The sequence below is a fragment of the Corylus avellana genome, chromosome 3 (genome assembly GCF_965113065.1).
Source record: "Corylus avellana chromosome 3, dhCorAvel1.hap1.2, whole genome shotgun sequence".
NCBI lineage: Eukaryota > Viridiplantae > Streptophyta > Magnoliopsida > Fagales > Betulaceae > Corylus > Corylus avellana.
This window is the reverse complement of record NC_142492.1, coordinates 8,995,568-9,011,204: the sequence shown is the minus strand read 5'-3', so window position 1 is coordinate 9,011,204 and position 15,637 is coordinate 8,995,568. Positions and strand designations below refer to the sequence as shown.

Here is a 15,637-nt window from a genome sequence, read left to right as displayed (position 1 = left end):
AAAAGTCACGAGACATGGCCTTAACCCAATTCACGTTAGCCAAAAGACATCAAACCATTCCAAGGTCACACTAAACTATTCTTTGCTTAAATTAAAAATAATAATTAAATTATCATGTTTTTAAGCAAAAAATAAAATTTCCTGAGAACTCTTGTTGTTAGATAATATTATATTATTATTATTTACCTTCTTTAGTATTCTAGGGTTACTAGGTTTACCTTTCCTTATTCTACTAGGTCTGTATTATTCGCCTATATATAGGCCTCTTCTGTACATTATATTGTGTGATTCAATATACAACCTTATTCTCAACATGGTATCAGAGCACAGGTTCTGAATCACCTCAAAATTTTTCGCGTCTAAATATTTTTCCTCCGGCGCCGCCAGTGTTATCCGGCGAATCCTTCTCTCTGATCCTCACGGTTCTCTATCTTCTCCTCGAGGTTTTCAGCGTATCACTATACCGCTTGAAAGCCCGGAAGACAACCGTCCCAGAGCCGCCGCACACAGCCATATCGGAGCCTACACGCGCCCTCACGCGCCGCCCAAAGGTTCGGCAATTCCGCCCCTGCCGTCCAGCCACCGCCCGCCACGGTGGTCCGATTGCTTCCCTCAGACCACCGATCGATAGATCTGCTCCCCAGGATTCCAGAACAGGTCTCAGATCCTCCATACGAGCCTTCACGCGCCTCCACGCGCCACCAAAAGTTCCGCGCGTCAGATCCACGCGCCAGTTCACGCCTCCTCCGTTCGCGCGTGTACCACACGCGCCATCGCACCCACGTGCCACGCCATCCTTGCCACGTCAGCCCTAATTGCCACGTCAGCATAGCCACGTCAACATAGCCACGTCAGACATACGTGCCACGTCACAGTGCCACGTCATCGGTGCCGCGTCATCGGTGCCACGTCACCGTGTCACGTCATCAGTATCAGTCATACCTTGCCACGTCATTAGTACCACGTCAGCGTTGACTTTGATAGTTGACCGTTGACTTTGACCGTTGACTTTTTGTTGACTTCCAGAGTTGACCAGGTGCTTTCTTACCTATTTTTTCGTCCTGATTTCATATTTGTAGTCTGTTTTTGCATTTGAGCCTTCCAGATGGCACAAAACGAGATTTTTCATCATGTTCAGACTGTATTGGATGGAACAAACTATATGTTGTGGTCTCAATCTATGCGCAGCTTTCTTAAAGGCCGCAAGCTTTGGCTTTATGTCACTGGGGATATCCAAAAGCCAGTTAAAAAGGATTCTGAGGCAGATGAGGCTTTTACCACTCGTCTTATTGATTGAGATAGCAAACATCATCAGATTCTTACATGGTTCCGTAATACCACTATCCCATCTATTTCTGCACTCTTTGGCAGCTTTGATGAAGCAAAGGGTGCTTGGGATATGCTTGCTTCTCGTTATTCTTCTGTAGATGGTGCTCATGAGTATCAGCTTTTGTTTGAACTTTTCCATCTCAGGCAGGAATCTGGTCAGAGTATCAATGATTTTCTTGCCCGCATGCAATTCTTGTGGAACCAAATTGATGTTTCTGATCTTATTTGGAAGGATCCCACTGATGCTCAGATGTATATTACCCGTAGAGATCAACATCGCCTTCACCAATTTTTGATGGCTTTGCGTGATGATTTTGAGCCTGTTCGTGTGCAGCTATTACATCGTTCTCCTCTTCCCACTTTGGACACTGCCATCTTCGAACTTGTCCGTGCCGAGACTAGATCGCAGACTATGCGCTCTCAACCTAGTCATACAGTGTTGGCTGCACCATCCTCTGGCTCCTCGTCATTCCAGTGAGAGTATTATGACAGGTGAGGTACTTCTCGACTCCCTCCTAAGTCTCGCGATAATAATTACTGTCGCTATTGTCGACGTCGAGGGCACACTATTGACAAGTGTTGGCGTAAGGGAAGATCTAATGCACCCACAGCAGTAGTTGCTCATACTGAGAGTGGTTCATCTCCAGCTGCTTCATCTCCAGCTGCTCCCTCTTCAGTTGCCCCCTCTGGCCACGCATCAGGATCCAGTGTCACCTTATCTGCAGCTGACTTCGAGACAATAGTCAATCAGGTCGTCCTATCTCGTTCTGGTAATGCATCTTCCTCTGTCCTCTCAATTTTGCCAGGTACCTCTTCCTCTTGGCTCTTTGACTCTGCTTGTTGCAATCACATGACACCTCACCCTACTTCCTCTACCACATCTGTACCTTCCCCTCATTCTTCATTCATTCGCACAGCTGATGGCTCCATTATGACTGTTAAAAATATAGGCACTATCAATACACCTTCCCTTTCTGTTCCTGAAGTTTTTCATGTGCCTGGATTATCCTTCAATCTTCTTTCTGTTGGCCAACTGTGTGAACTTGGATATAGACTTGTTTTTGACTTTTCTGGTGTGCATGTACAGGATCCTCGTACGAATCAGACCATTGGGACCGGGCGTAGAATTGGGCGTATGTTCGAACTATCATCCTTACATCTCCCCGCCACAGGCATCTCTGCTGCAGCCTCCTCATCATCACCATCTCTTGCACTTTGGCATTCGCGTCTTGGTCATGCATCTGCCTCTCGCGTTCAATTTTTAGCTTCCAAGGGTTTGTTAGGTTCAGTTTCCAATAATTCTTTTGATTGTAGTTCATGTCAACTTGGTAAACAACCGGCTTTGCCATTTAATAATAGTGACTCTCATGCTACTGCTTCCTTTGATTTAATTCATTCTGATGTTTGGGGACCTTCTCATGTTGCTAGTATGAGTGGCTCACGTTATTTTGTTATTTTTGTTGATGATTTCTCTCGTTACACTTGGGTGTTTTTAATGAAATCTCGTTCTGAATTATTGGATATTTATCGTACTTTTGCCAAAATGGTTGAAACCCAATTTTCAAAACCCATTAAGGCTTTTCGTTCTGATAATGCTTTAGAATATACTCAACATGATTTTCAAGCCATTCTAAAACATTATGGCACTGTTTCTCACTTGTCGTGTCCAGGCACCTCACAACAAAATGGTCGAGCTGAACGTAAACTTAGGCACATTTTAGACACTGTCCGTGCTCTTCTCATTTCCACATCTGTTCCTACCCCGTTTTGGGGTGAAGCCACTCTCACGGCTGTCTACACAATCAATAGGTTGCCTACCCCTATCCTTGATAATTGCACTCCTCATGAGCGGTTGTTTGGCTCTATCCCTTCATATCATCATCTCCGTGTCTTTGGTTCTGCCTGTTTTGTTTTACTCCAGCCTCATGAGCGCACCAAACTTGAGCCTCGTTCTCGGTTGTGTTGTTTTCTTGGATATGGAGTGGAACACAAGGGCTACCGGTGTTATGATCCTGTGTCTCGTCGTCTTCGCATCTCCCGTCATGTAGTTTTTTGGGAGCATCGACTATTCCACGACGTCGGCATATTCAGCATGCCATCATCCCCTCCCTTTACTACCCTTTTTGAGTTTCCTCTTTCTCCTACTCCCACGACCAATGTCTTGCCTGAGTCTCTCTCGCTAGAACTGCAGTCATCTGATGCCCTCGAAGCTGCTTCGCCTGTGTCCCCAAGTTCTTTGCCTGCGTCCCCAAGTTCTTCGCCTACCTCCCCAGGTTCTGTTCCATCTGAGGATCCAGTCTGCACTCCATCACCTGACATTCGTCGATCCACCCGAGTAAGATCTCTTCCTTCCAATTTACAGGATTTTCATTGCTTTCATGCCTTAGCTACCTTGCATGAGCCTCACTCTTTTCGTGAGGCCTCCACTAACCCTCTTTGGCAGGCTGCGATGAAAGAGGAACTTGATGCTTTACACAAGAACAATACATGGGATCTGGTTGACTTACCTCTTGGAAAATCTGCGGTCGGGTGTAAGTGGGTTTACAAAATCAAGACTTGTTCTGATGGTACTATTGACAGGTACAAGGCTCGACTTGTGGCCAGAGGTTTTACTCAGGAATATGGTGTGGATTATGAGGAGACTTTTGCTCCAGTTGCTCGCCTCTCTTCTGTGCGTGCTCTGTTGGCTGTTGCAGCCTCTCAGCATTGGTCACTTTGTCAAATGGATGTCAAAAATGCCTTCCTTAATGGTGATTTAAGTGAAGAAGTTTATATGCAGCCACCTCCTGGATTATCTCATCCTACAAACAAGGTTTGTCGTCTTCGTCGAGCACTCTATGGGCTTAAGCAAGCACCTCGAGCATGGTTTGCTAAGTTTAGCGCCACTATCTCTCGACTTGGCTACTCCATCAGTTCTTATGATTCTGCCTTGTTTATTTGCCGCACAGACCGGGGTACCATACTTCTTCTACTATATGTTGATGACATGATTATCACTGGGGATGATATGACTGGTATTCAGGAACTTAAACAGTTTCTTAGTCAACACTTTGAGATGAAAGATCTTGGCCCTCTCAGCTATTTTCTTGGTCTTGAGATCTCATCTTCTTCAGATGGTTATTATTTAACACAGGCCAAGTATATATCTGATCTACTTTCTCGGGTCAATCTTACAGACAGTAAGATTGTCGACACACCGACTGAGCTTAATACTCGTCTCACTCCTCATGATGGCGAGCCTCTTCATGATTTTACCTTATATCGGCACTTAGTTGGCAGTCTTGTCTACCTTACTGTCACTCGACCTGATATCTCGTATGCTGTCCATCAGGTGAGTCAATTTATGGCTGCTCCTCGCTCCACTCATTTCTCAGCTGTTCTACGCATTCTTCGGTATCTGAAGGGGACATTATTTCATGGGCTTTATTTCTCCTCTCAGTCTCCTATACAGTTGCATGCTTATACTGATGCTGATTGGGCGGGTGATCCAACAGATCGTCGCTCTACCATTGGTTATTGTTTTCTACTTGGCACCTCGCTTATTTCTTGGCGAAGTAAGAAACAGACTGTTGTTGCTCGATCTAGCACAGAGGCAGAATATCGTGCTCTCGCTGACACTACCGCGGAGCTTCTTTGGTTGCGATGGTTGTTACAAGATATGGGTGTCTCTCTTTCTTCTGCTACTCCTGTATACTGTGATAATAAGAGTGCTATTCAGATTGCTCATAATGATGTTTTTCATGAACGGACAAAACATATTGAGATTGATTGTCATTTTGTTCGTCATCATCTTCTTCAGGGCTCACTACAACTTCATTCTGTCACGTCCCGTGATCTGCTCGCAGACATCTTTACAAAGTCACATCCTCCAGGACGTTTTCGTGATCTTGTGTCCAACCTCAAGTTGGTCTCTCGCACTCCACCTTGAGCTTGTGGGGGGCTGTTAGATAATATTATATTATTATTATTTACCTTCTTTAGTATTCTAGGGTTACTAGGTTTACCTTTCCTTATTCTACTAGGTCTGTATTATTCGCCTATATATAGGCCTCTTCTGTACATTATATTGTGTGATTCAATATACAACCTTATTCTCAACACTTGTATATAAAAGCTTTAGATACTGTAGAATATGAATTCATCTTGGAGTTGTAAAAAAATTAACAACCTCAGAGACTGAGAGGAACAATGGATAAAAAAAGTAGGAAGGGAATTACGGTGATAATAATGTTGATAATGACTATTTTTATAGTTTTGAAACAAGCAGAGGACCGTCCGCTTCCTATTTCCGCTCCCCATATGCCCCTTTCTCTCCATCCCTTGCCACTACCCGCTCAATTTCTCTCTTTCTCTCCAGGTGATTTTGGTATACCCCGAAAGAAGTTAATTACTGAAAAGCAAAGAAAAAAATTGGAAAAAAAAATTGGAAGAATGTCTTAGAGATTGCAATGTGAAATTCTTGAGAAAAACCCTCAAGTCTTTGAAGGAGAATGAAATATGCCGTAACTTCTGCAAAATTATAATTGACTTATTCTAATCGTACTATTCATTGCAGAGTCCATGAACACCAATATGTATACATTCCTGTGATCCCATAATATTTCCCTAATGTTGTAAAAAAATAATAATAATAATAATATTTCCCTAATATATAGCCCATAACTATAATAATTGCATATTATTGCAATCTCTTTATTTTAGGCATTAATATTTAATAATTGTAGTTATTTTCATGGAATAAGCTGCAATCCCCTCTACAAAAGGGTGTATATGTCGTATGGAAAATCAAAGAGTGAAAAAAAATCAATTACTTTTTGCCACTTTTGGAGGCTGATATAGCTTCTACTCTTCATTGCTTCTTACTGTGACACCCCATGATAACACCTAAAATGTCTCTTCAAGAGTGGTGGATCTAAGAATTCGTATTGACATAACTAAAATAATAATTTTAAAAAAAAAAATTTGGAGGGGAGGCGCCCCTGCCTGCCCCCTTTATATCTGCCACTACTCTTCAAGTGTCTTTTCACTTTTGTTTTCATGCGCAATGGAACTATATATGCGATGGGTTGTAAGCAACAAAGACATTTATCAATTCTCTCGCATTCTCCCGTGCGTACGAGCATTTCTTTAGTTGTCTTTTTGTTATGTGAATAATTTCGTAAACATGTAACTGTGGATTTGTAGAGGGAATTTAGACCTTCAGGTTTGTAAAGAGAATTTAGACGTCCTTTTGACAAATACAAGGTTTAAAAAATTTCCTGCATAGTTTTTCCTTATTTCATCACACTTAAATAAAAAAGATTACAATCCGTTGAGAGATGTTCACTACAAAAAAATTTAGTTTAGTGACTTGCGTATTTGGCAAAAAAAAAAAAAAAAAAAAAAACGCATGAATTGATTTAGAAACGCTTGAATAGGGCCGGGCACTTGACGCACGTCTCAAATTATAGTAACTGAACTTCAATTTAGATATGCTTGTACAGTGATCAAGCGCCTTAAAAAGGGGACATTTTAAGCCAAACGTTTCCAAATAGAGAAGGGGGCGCGTGGCGCGTGGCACATGTGCAAGCCCACATAAATCTTGATTTTTTAAATAATTATTTATCCAAAAATAATAATTAATATTTTAACACAGACAATCTCAAACTTAAAATCGGCCAGCTGTGAAAATGTATAAGAAAAGAAAATTAAGAATTTACCCTGCATATATATATATATATATATAATGGGTTGAGCTGGTCCAACAAATTAAATTAATTTTGTGTTATACCCCTTGACACACTCTAATTACCTCTATGATCCTATTGTACGTGCCATTCGGCGTTGCCATCCATGAACAATCAATATGTGAGAATTTTGACTTATAAATAGGCACGATTTCTACTTTTTGAGGCAAGCACTTCCATAAGGCCAACAATCTGATAAAAATTGAGTTTGTGATAATATATAATGGCCTCTACTCAATATTTGTTCATCCTTGCAATCATAGCAATTCTTGTCCCTTCAATTTTGGCCACAGAGTTTGTGGTGGTTGGTGATGACAAGGGTTGGACCATTAACTTTATTTGATTACCAAGCCTGGACTCAGGGAAAGGAGTTCCAAGTTGGTGACACACTTGGTAAATTAATTCTATTAACTTTATGTGATATGTCTTGTCTTCAACTTCCCTGTATATATTTCTTGTGTAATCTTTTAATTTATTTATCCATATGTGATATATGTTTTATTTTTTTAAGGCGCTTGCACGTATAGTTTTCCCTAACTTTTAGGCCGTCTTGTTTTTATGGGTTGCTAGTGGATATGTTTGTTTCTTATTGTGTTTTTAAAAAATTCTTACTAAAAAAGGAAATTACCAGTGTATATATATGTGGGTGGCATGGTGATATTTTACTCAAAACTGCTTACACAAATATTCTCCACATCTTGGAAAATTATAATTGGCAAGTATATTTCTTTTTAGTTTGATTGATGATGGAAGAAACAAATATTTGGTGCAGTTTTCAAGTATAAAGAGGGAGCCCATAATGTTCTTAAAGTTAATTCAACTGGCTTTCAACAATGCATGTATGGCATTGGCAGCAACTGAGACCCTGACTAGTGGAAATGATGTGATTAAGCTAACAACTCCGGGAAGACAATGGTATATTTGTGGTGTTGCTAAGCATTGTAAAGAAGAAAACCAGAAGCTTGTCATAACAGTACTGCCTCAAATAATGTCTCGATCTCTCCATCCTTTGCCACTTCCCTCTCGACTTCTCTTTTTCTCTCCATATGACGATGGTAGACAACGAGCGACAGGAACTCACAGTGCGCAAAAGAAAGAACTGATCAAATGTAATAAAAAATGTGAAGAGGAATACAAGAAGAATTGTAAAGATTTTGAGTATAGCGTAGCTAAAGCCACACGAGTTCATTGCCATGAAAAGTGCAATGAATTACATGGCTTATAATAATTGTACTATTAGTTGCAGAGTCTATGAACATTAATAATGGATCTAGTATAGGTCTCTAGTAGGATTTCATAATATTTCCCTAATATAGCCCATAATCATAATAATTGCATGTATGATATATATATATATATATATATATATATATATATATATTTTACATGTCCACACAAAGAAAGAGAAAATGGATTCGAATTAGTGACATTCGCATTATGTAATAAGCAATATGTACTATTTGTTTACAATCTCTTATTAAGGGGATTCTTATTACAATCTCTTTATTTTAGGCATATTATGTAATAATTTTGGATTGTAGTCTCCTCATTAGTACGTAGGCGATTCTGTACTATTTGTTTTCGCAGAATAAGTCGTAATCCGTTCTATAAAAAGGATGTATACGCCATATGGAAAATCAAAGAGTGAAAAAACATCAATTACTTTATGAACCATTAGAGGTTGATCTTATTTATTTATTTATTTATTTTTCCATCGAAGTGATCATTAAAATCAAAGAGTGAAAAATATCCCCTCGAAGAGGTTAATATATATATATATATATATATATATATATATATATATTTTCCTTTTATTGTTTGATTTCAAAGGATAGAAACCCTTGGATTCCTATCATCTGGTATTATGGACTTTCGATTTTCTTGTGTTTTTCTTTTTCGTTTTATTTTGTTGATCCCTTTAAAAAACTCAAAGAAATTTATGAGTGTGAACGTGATCGTATGCGTAGTTGTGCGACAATGTGAGTTAAAGTTGTTTGGGTGCTTTGGTACTCGTTGTGGGTGAGTGTGTAATACCCCGATAAAACACAAGTTTTTAAAAGGCTAATTATTTACTATAAAGTGATTAATATTTTCTTAAAACAAGATTTTATAACCCAAGGCCCAAACCCCTTGTGAGTAGCCCAACTCCTTGAACCCTTTTAAGCAAAACCCTAGACACCCACTCCCTGACCGAACGTACGCTAGGAGGACCACCTGAACGTACGCTCTTGACCTAAGTGTGAGCATACGCTAGGGGGACCACCACGAGCGTTTGTTGACTAGTCTTTGGGCCAGGGGGTAATATCCAAACGTGCATCTGAACCCTTTTATCCATTTGGTAATTGTACGCGAAGTATGCAAATATTCTCCCCATAGTACTCGAACGTTCGCTGACAACTCTGAAAAGTAATTTTAACATATTCTCCATCTTTTCAGAGGAGAGCATGCCCCAAGCCCCTATATAAACCCTCACTTCGAACCTCAGCCAATCCTCACACCAAGAAACCCTAACCTTAGAAGTGATGAGTTACTTTGGAGGAGAAGGAGGAAGCCTTGATGGAGTTTTGCCATCGTCAAGGTAGTTTCTTGTTCATTCCCTTATTCTTAATGTTGTACTTACTGTTTTCGTAGTATTACAAGCGTTAAAGATACCTTGACTAATTATTGTATCAATTTTCTTTAAAGGACCAAGAATGTTTTAAAAAGTTTTTTTAACCCGCCTTTGATTTCTTTAGAGTTGGATGCTAGCATGTTTTGTATTGTTCACATGCCCATTAGGGGCGTAGGATGAGATTTACCACACCCTACAAGCATAAGACCATGTTTGGGGCTTTTGGTCAAGAGTTTCTACTCTCTGGCCGAAGGTATGCACATAGGGCTGAGCGTTCGCCCAAGGAGCAAGACGTACACCCAGTGACCCAAATATGTGAGCTTAGGGTTTTGGCGACCCCCTTTCATTAGGTAAAACTTATTATGTCACTCGGAGAGTTTTCTAGTACTACATATAACGATATGTCGTGGTTTGTTATAGTAGAGATTTGTGATGTTGGAGGACTCGAGCGAGCGCGCGAGGTAAACAAACACTTACGACCACTTTCCTTAAAAACGTGCAATATGTTAGCTGACTAAACACATGTATGATATGAGTATGCCTATATTTTCGTATAACTCGGTAATTGTCTTAATAATAGGTTGATCAGATGCATTGTATGATATGGTACACCGGTACGTGCAGTATAATAGCTATAAACTTATTATATAAACTTGATTCTATGGTCAAATGTGTGTATGGGTGTGATGTAAGGACCTTGGATCCAATAGTTATTTTGTGACCGACACAACCTTAATTGGCGGGTCACTAGAGGACGTACATCATTAATTAGTAGCATGGGCCACTTGAGGTTGGACTCGGTCGGGCTGCTAGTGTGATGAACGGTAGCGTACAATGGCCGGGGCAGCGGCACGCTAACTCTGTTGAGAATGGGTAATATCTCGAGTAGACCATATATGATAGTTATGATATATAAAACATTAGTTTTCTGCATTAAAACACTTAGACAATTGTCGAGTACACCTCTTTCTCTTAATAAAACATTATTTTGTTGGTGTATTAACAGAGACAACACCTCTTGCAAGCCTTTATCAAATTGCACGTTTATTTCTACTCATTAATAACTGGCTCATGTCATACCCAATTATGAGGTTTGCTTGCTAAGTTGTTAGACTTACGCAGTTATTACATCTTGTAGGAAACCTATTTCTAGAAAGAAAAGAGTGACAAGGTTGCCACTACGGACCATGCTTAAGATTAAGATCTTCACATTGTTACCAGATTTGATCAACTTATTATTTCTACTAGTTGCTCCGTGCATGTCTATGTTTTGAGGTTAATATATACTTCCTTTATGCTTATTAGACTTCTCAGATTTATTTCATCTTCCTATGCATTAACTCTAATGATGGCTGAAAGGGACGGTTCCCCATTTAGCTACCAGTTAGCTAAACTTGAGTAATTGCCAGTAACCCTTCCAGGCTAGTCAAGGCCAATTTTAAGGGTGTTACAAGGTGGCAATGGCTCCATGGTTCTGTTGTTGAATGTTTGTGGATGTTCGACTGAGAGTACTGCTAGAGACGAGGGCTAGGAGGGTTATCATGGTAACAATAAGTAGCTTTGTGTGTGGTAATCTGATTTGACCATAGAGGAGTCGAGCGATGGCGGTGGCCTCATCATGGTGGTTCATGCGCGTGGTGGTGCGGTGCGATGACGGTTGTCCAAAAAGCAAAGGTTGTTGTCTGTGGTGGTATATATGAAGCAGCAATGTTTGCGGGTTATATTAACCATTTCTCTCTTCCTCTCAACTTCATTAGTACTCTTCCTCTCCAAATGATGGTCCTAAAAGATAGTAGTTCAAAATGTCAATGTAACGAAATAGAAAATTGTTTTGGACAATACGAGAAGGAAATCAAGAGATAAAAAAGTATGGATCCTTTTTGTCTTTTATTGTTGGATTGATGCGTTGCAGATTGTCGGCACTCAAATGACTTCTTATAATCCCACTATTAGTTGCGCGAGAAATGATTACTTTTCTTTCTCTGTTCATCTCCTATTCTTTTAATTTTTAAAATTATTATTAGATCTGCGAGTCAATGTGTTAGCAAATGGGCTAACACATGGACCCGTAGATCCAACCATCCAATTATGATTTTAAAATTTAAAAGGATAGAAGAAGATTCGAAGAAAGATGTCTAACAAGTCTCGTCATGAGAAAAACTAGTTGCATAGAGTCCATGAATATGCTATCAGATACTCTTACTCTAGCGGCTAGCCCTTCCCTCTATCTCTCTCCACATTATGTTTCTAATTAAATCTCCAAAGAGAAAAACTAGGAAAAATACAACAATCATGAAAAAGGGTGAAGGTTTAAATGATCAACTCTTACATGAGAAATGTTACATATACTTCCAAGTGTGCACTCTCAAGTACACACTTCCTGGATGTCTACTACCCTGCCCAAACAAGTGGACGAGATTGGAAAAATGAGGGTTTCGTCTCTTTTCTCTCTAGCCGCCAGAGAGAAAAGCGAAATCCTTCAACCACCCAGGGGAGGAGGGTTAGCCGTTTGGTTGCCTCCCTCCTCCTCTCATCCTCCTCGCTTCGATGCTAGTTATTTACCTGATACCCTAGCCCCAGTGCCTCCTCTCTTCCCCTTCCTTGCTGCTCCTTTCCCCTTCTGTTTTCTCCGTTTTTGCCCCTTCCTTGCCGCTTTTCTTCCCCCGCCTTCATTTTCTGCAGCGGGCTCCTTGGCCTTGTTTTGACTCTTTGTGGGTTCGGCTTATGGGGGGCTTTCTTTCAAACCCCCCCACCCCCCCGATTTTGTATGTAGTCGCCGCCGACCTGTGTCACCTCTTCACTGCCCGCTATTAGGGTTTTCTTTCATGCGTCCCCACCGTGTCGAGCTCCCACGCCCCTTACGCGGTGGTTTCCGGCCTACACAGGTCCGGCTCCCTTCCGGCTACCGTCTTCCCACTTTATGCTCATTTTCCCTATTTTAGTGGTTCCTTGTTTTTTTTTTTTTTTTCCCTTTTTTTTCTTATTTGTGGTTGTTTTCAGGTCCTGCTTTGCCGGACTTCTCCACGCCTGTTCGCCGCCCACCGTCCACTGCTTGACCTTTCAACGCGTCCCCGCCGTGATGAGCTTTCAACGCCCCTCCGGTTTTTGGTTCCCGGCGTGTGCATGATCGAAGTGTGCTGTTTCTTTTCTTATTTTATTTCCTTATTTTGTTGCCTTCAGGTTAATTAGTTTTGGTCTAGACCTTTGAGTTGTGGATGTGATCATTATTTCGGCCTTCGAGTCGAAACGGAAGAGTTTCGGCATGAGAGTACTATAAATTTTCACCTAAAGTCGCGTCCTCTCCTACTAATTCAAATACAACTTTTATGCTCAATTATACATGACTTTAAAAGAAAAAAAAAAAAAAAATCTTAGAAATTACTGAATGACTATAATAAACATGACCTTAATCAAATTCATGTGACCCGAAAGCCATCAAACGTTTCGCAATAACAACTCTTTGTTTAAATAAAATCAAATAAAACTTTCATACTCAATTAGACATGACTTTTGCACAAAATGAACTCTTAAAAGTTGTTGGATGTCTATAATAAAAACTCAAGAGTCAAGAGAACTTAACGAAAATTCACTTTAACTAAATTAAAATTCACGTTAACCAAAAGCCATCAAACCTTTCCAATGTTAACATGCTTAAAAAGTTATTTACCCAAATAAAAAAGAAAAACATCATATAACTCTTGTATATAAGAGGTATAGATTATGTATTCATCCTGGAGTTCCCAAGAAAGCAACAATCCCAAGAGAGTGAGAGGAATAATGAATGAAAAAGGTATGAAGGGACTTATGATGTTGATAATGTTGTCAATGACTCTTTTTGTAGTTCTAAAGCTGGAGGACCGCTCGCTTTCCTTTTTCGCTCCCCATATGTCCCCTTCTCTCCATCCCAAGCCATTTCCCGCTCGACTTCTCCCTTTTTCTCTAGATGATGGTGGTAAACACCGATTGAAGAGAGTTCCAAAAACTACTTTGAGTGGTTTAGCATTGCGCAAAGAGTTACAAGGTTGTCTTAGAAAATGCCATAAGGGTTACAAGGATCCGGACGATCTTCGTGGTTGCTTTGCACACTGCCAACACTTACATGGCTGATGATAATTGTATTATTAGTTGCAGAGTCCATGATCAACAATATTGGAATTTGGATCTAGTTTATTAGTTTTAATTCTATCATGCCTACAACTAGTTCAATTGTTATTAGAAGTCGCACAAGTAGTTGAACATAAAGAGTTCCTGCCCATTTGAAGTTCTCTTGGATCTGCAACCAGCTTGAGTGTTGGGAGACTTTAATTGCAAATCTACCTTTTATCTCGTGTTATCCTTTTAGTCCATTTGCTTGTTATCATGCCACTATGTGATCACTATATATCCCTTATCCCTTAGTTGAGTGCAATCATGTCTCTCTAAGTGGAGATAGAATCTCTAGGTGATCTCTATCTTTTTCTGTTGTTTATATCTTTCAATAAGTGGGCACTATTTATATGTAATCATGTACACAATGAAGGTATTGAAGAGACTATTCACAAATAATTGAGATTCTCCCCTATTATTCTAATTAGCACATAACCCGCGCATAGCGCGGGATTTCTCATTACAATTTAATTTCAAAAACTTAAACACATTTCATCTTACTTTTCATTATAAGTTAAAATAGGTGTGCAAAATTTATCACACCTCTTTTAATGAAAATACATATTAAATGTTATACACGAATACATTACTAAACATGTACTTTTCTTTTTTGAAGTTTACCAAACGTGTATTTAATGAAAAGTATGAAAGAAAAAAAAAACATAGCAAGAAAAAAACTTGAATTCTGATTATCAAAATATTAATAGAAAATTAGTATGAAACTCTAATATTGTTGATGTGATACTTATTATATTTCAATACAAATAAAACTCATAAAGTTCTAATCATTTTAGAAAAACACCGAGTAAAATAAACAAAATATTCTCTTCTTTTTAATACAAAATAAAACACATATTTCACTCAATATTTAATGCAATCAAAGAAATCTCTTCAAAACTTTCAAAAAATGCTAGAAAATCCAAGTAAATCACAAAAAGGAAAAAAAAAATCCAATAAAATATTCAAATGAATTAAAACATAAAATCTTATTGGTATGATACCTATTATATTTCAATACAAATAAACTTTCTAGAGAAATAAACATAAAAATAAGAGAGCCCCTACTATCAGGTCCATCCTGATAATATCCATTTTACAACCTCCAATTATTATGTGACACATCATCAATTTAAGAAAAATGCAAAAAAATAAAAGTGAGAACAATCACACCAAATCAGAGGAAAAAAAAAAAAAACTATAGCCGGCAAGACCCAGGCTTGACCCACGCCGTGGGTTTGGCCGGACCAGCGAGACCCAAGGGGTCTAGCTGGCGGTGAACGCCTCAAACCCGCCGGGCGTAACCCGCCTCAAAACCCGTTTCTAATGCCTCAACACCCGCCAAAACCCATTTCTAATTCCTCAAAACTCGTTTCTTAATTCAAAACTAAAACCTAAAGGTGGAAGGTTAACCCTTTAGAGATTTTATTACCCTAAAATCTAATGTATTTTGGTCCAAGCTATTTTTGTGCACTTTTTATGTTTTTGCATATGTGACGGTTATTGATTGGAGTCTATAAAAGATGTATTATCTTGATGGTCCTGATAAAAAGTTTTCTCTAAAAATAATCAATTTACTGTCGTGAAAAATTTATACATAGATACACAAAGATAAATCCAAGCAACAAAATTTTCAATTAAATAGAAACCCTGTACGGGATCAAATGCAGTGCAAAAAAAAAAAAAAATCTTTTTATTTTATAAGTACCTAATAAAACAAAATATTGCACTCAGCATTTAACGCGATCAATAAATCCTCTCAGGCTCAATGTTTAATTATCTCTTTAGTGCTTTGAAAGAGTTTCTATTCTTTCTTTCTTTTTTCTTT

At 39.1% G+C, this 15,637-nt stretch overlaps 1 protein-coding gene and 1 pseudogene across 1 annotated transcript; both read left to right on the top strand.

Moving 5' to 3' along the window:
* Positions 1 to 313: 313 nt before the first annotated feature.
* Positions 314 to 3,729, top strand: LOC148586752 (uncharacterized). The gene is made up of 7 exons (XM_088514308.1): positions 314 to 330; positions 452 to 758; positions 1,106 to 1,261; positions 1,316 to 1,803; positions 1,924 to 2,756; positions 3,000 to 3,602; positions 3,692 to 3,729. The coding sequence occupies exons 1-7, from the start codon at positions 314 to 316 to the stop codon at positions 3,727 to 3,729; spliced, it is 2,442 nt and encodes an 813-aa protein (XP_088370434.1).
* A 1,788-nt stretch (positions 3,730 to 5,517) lies between these two features.
* LOC132174384 (uncharacterized) lies at positions 5,518 to 13,773 on the top strand (annotated as a pseudogene).
* Positions 13,774 to 15,637: the final 1,864 nt, after the last annotated feature.

Bases quoted from the DNA above. Each gene is read 5' to 3' on its own strand.
- LOC148586752 (XM_088514308.1), top strand. The intron at 1,262-1,315 runs GCAGATGAGGCT...AAACATCATCAG, and splicing joins CAGTTAAAAAGGATTCTGAG to ATTCTTACATGGTTCCGTAA. The intron at 1,804-1,923 runs GTGAGAGTATTA...GCGTAAGGGAAG, and splicing joins TCTGGCTCCTCGTCATTCCA to ATCTAATGCACCCACAGCAG.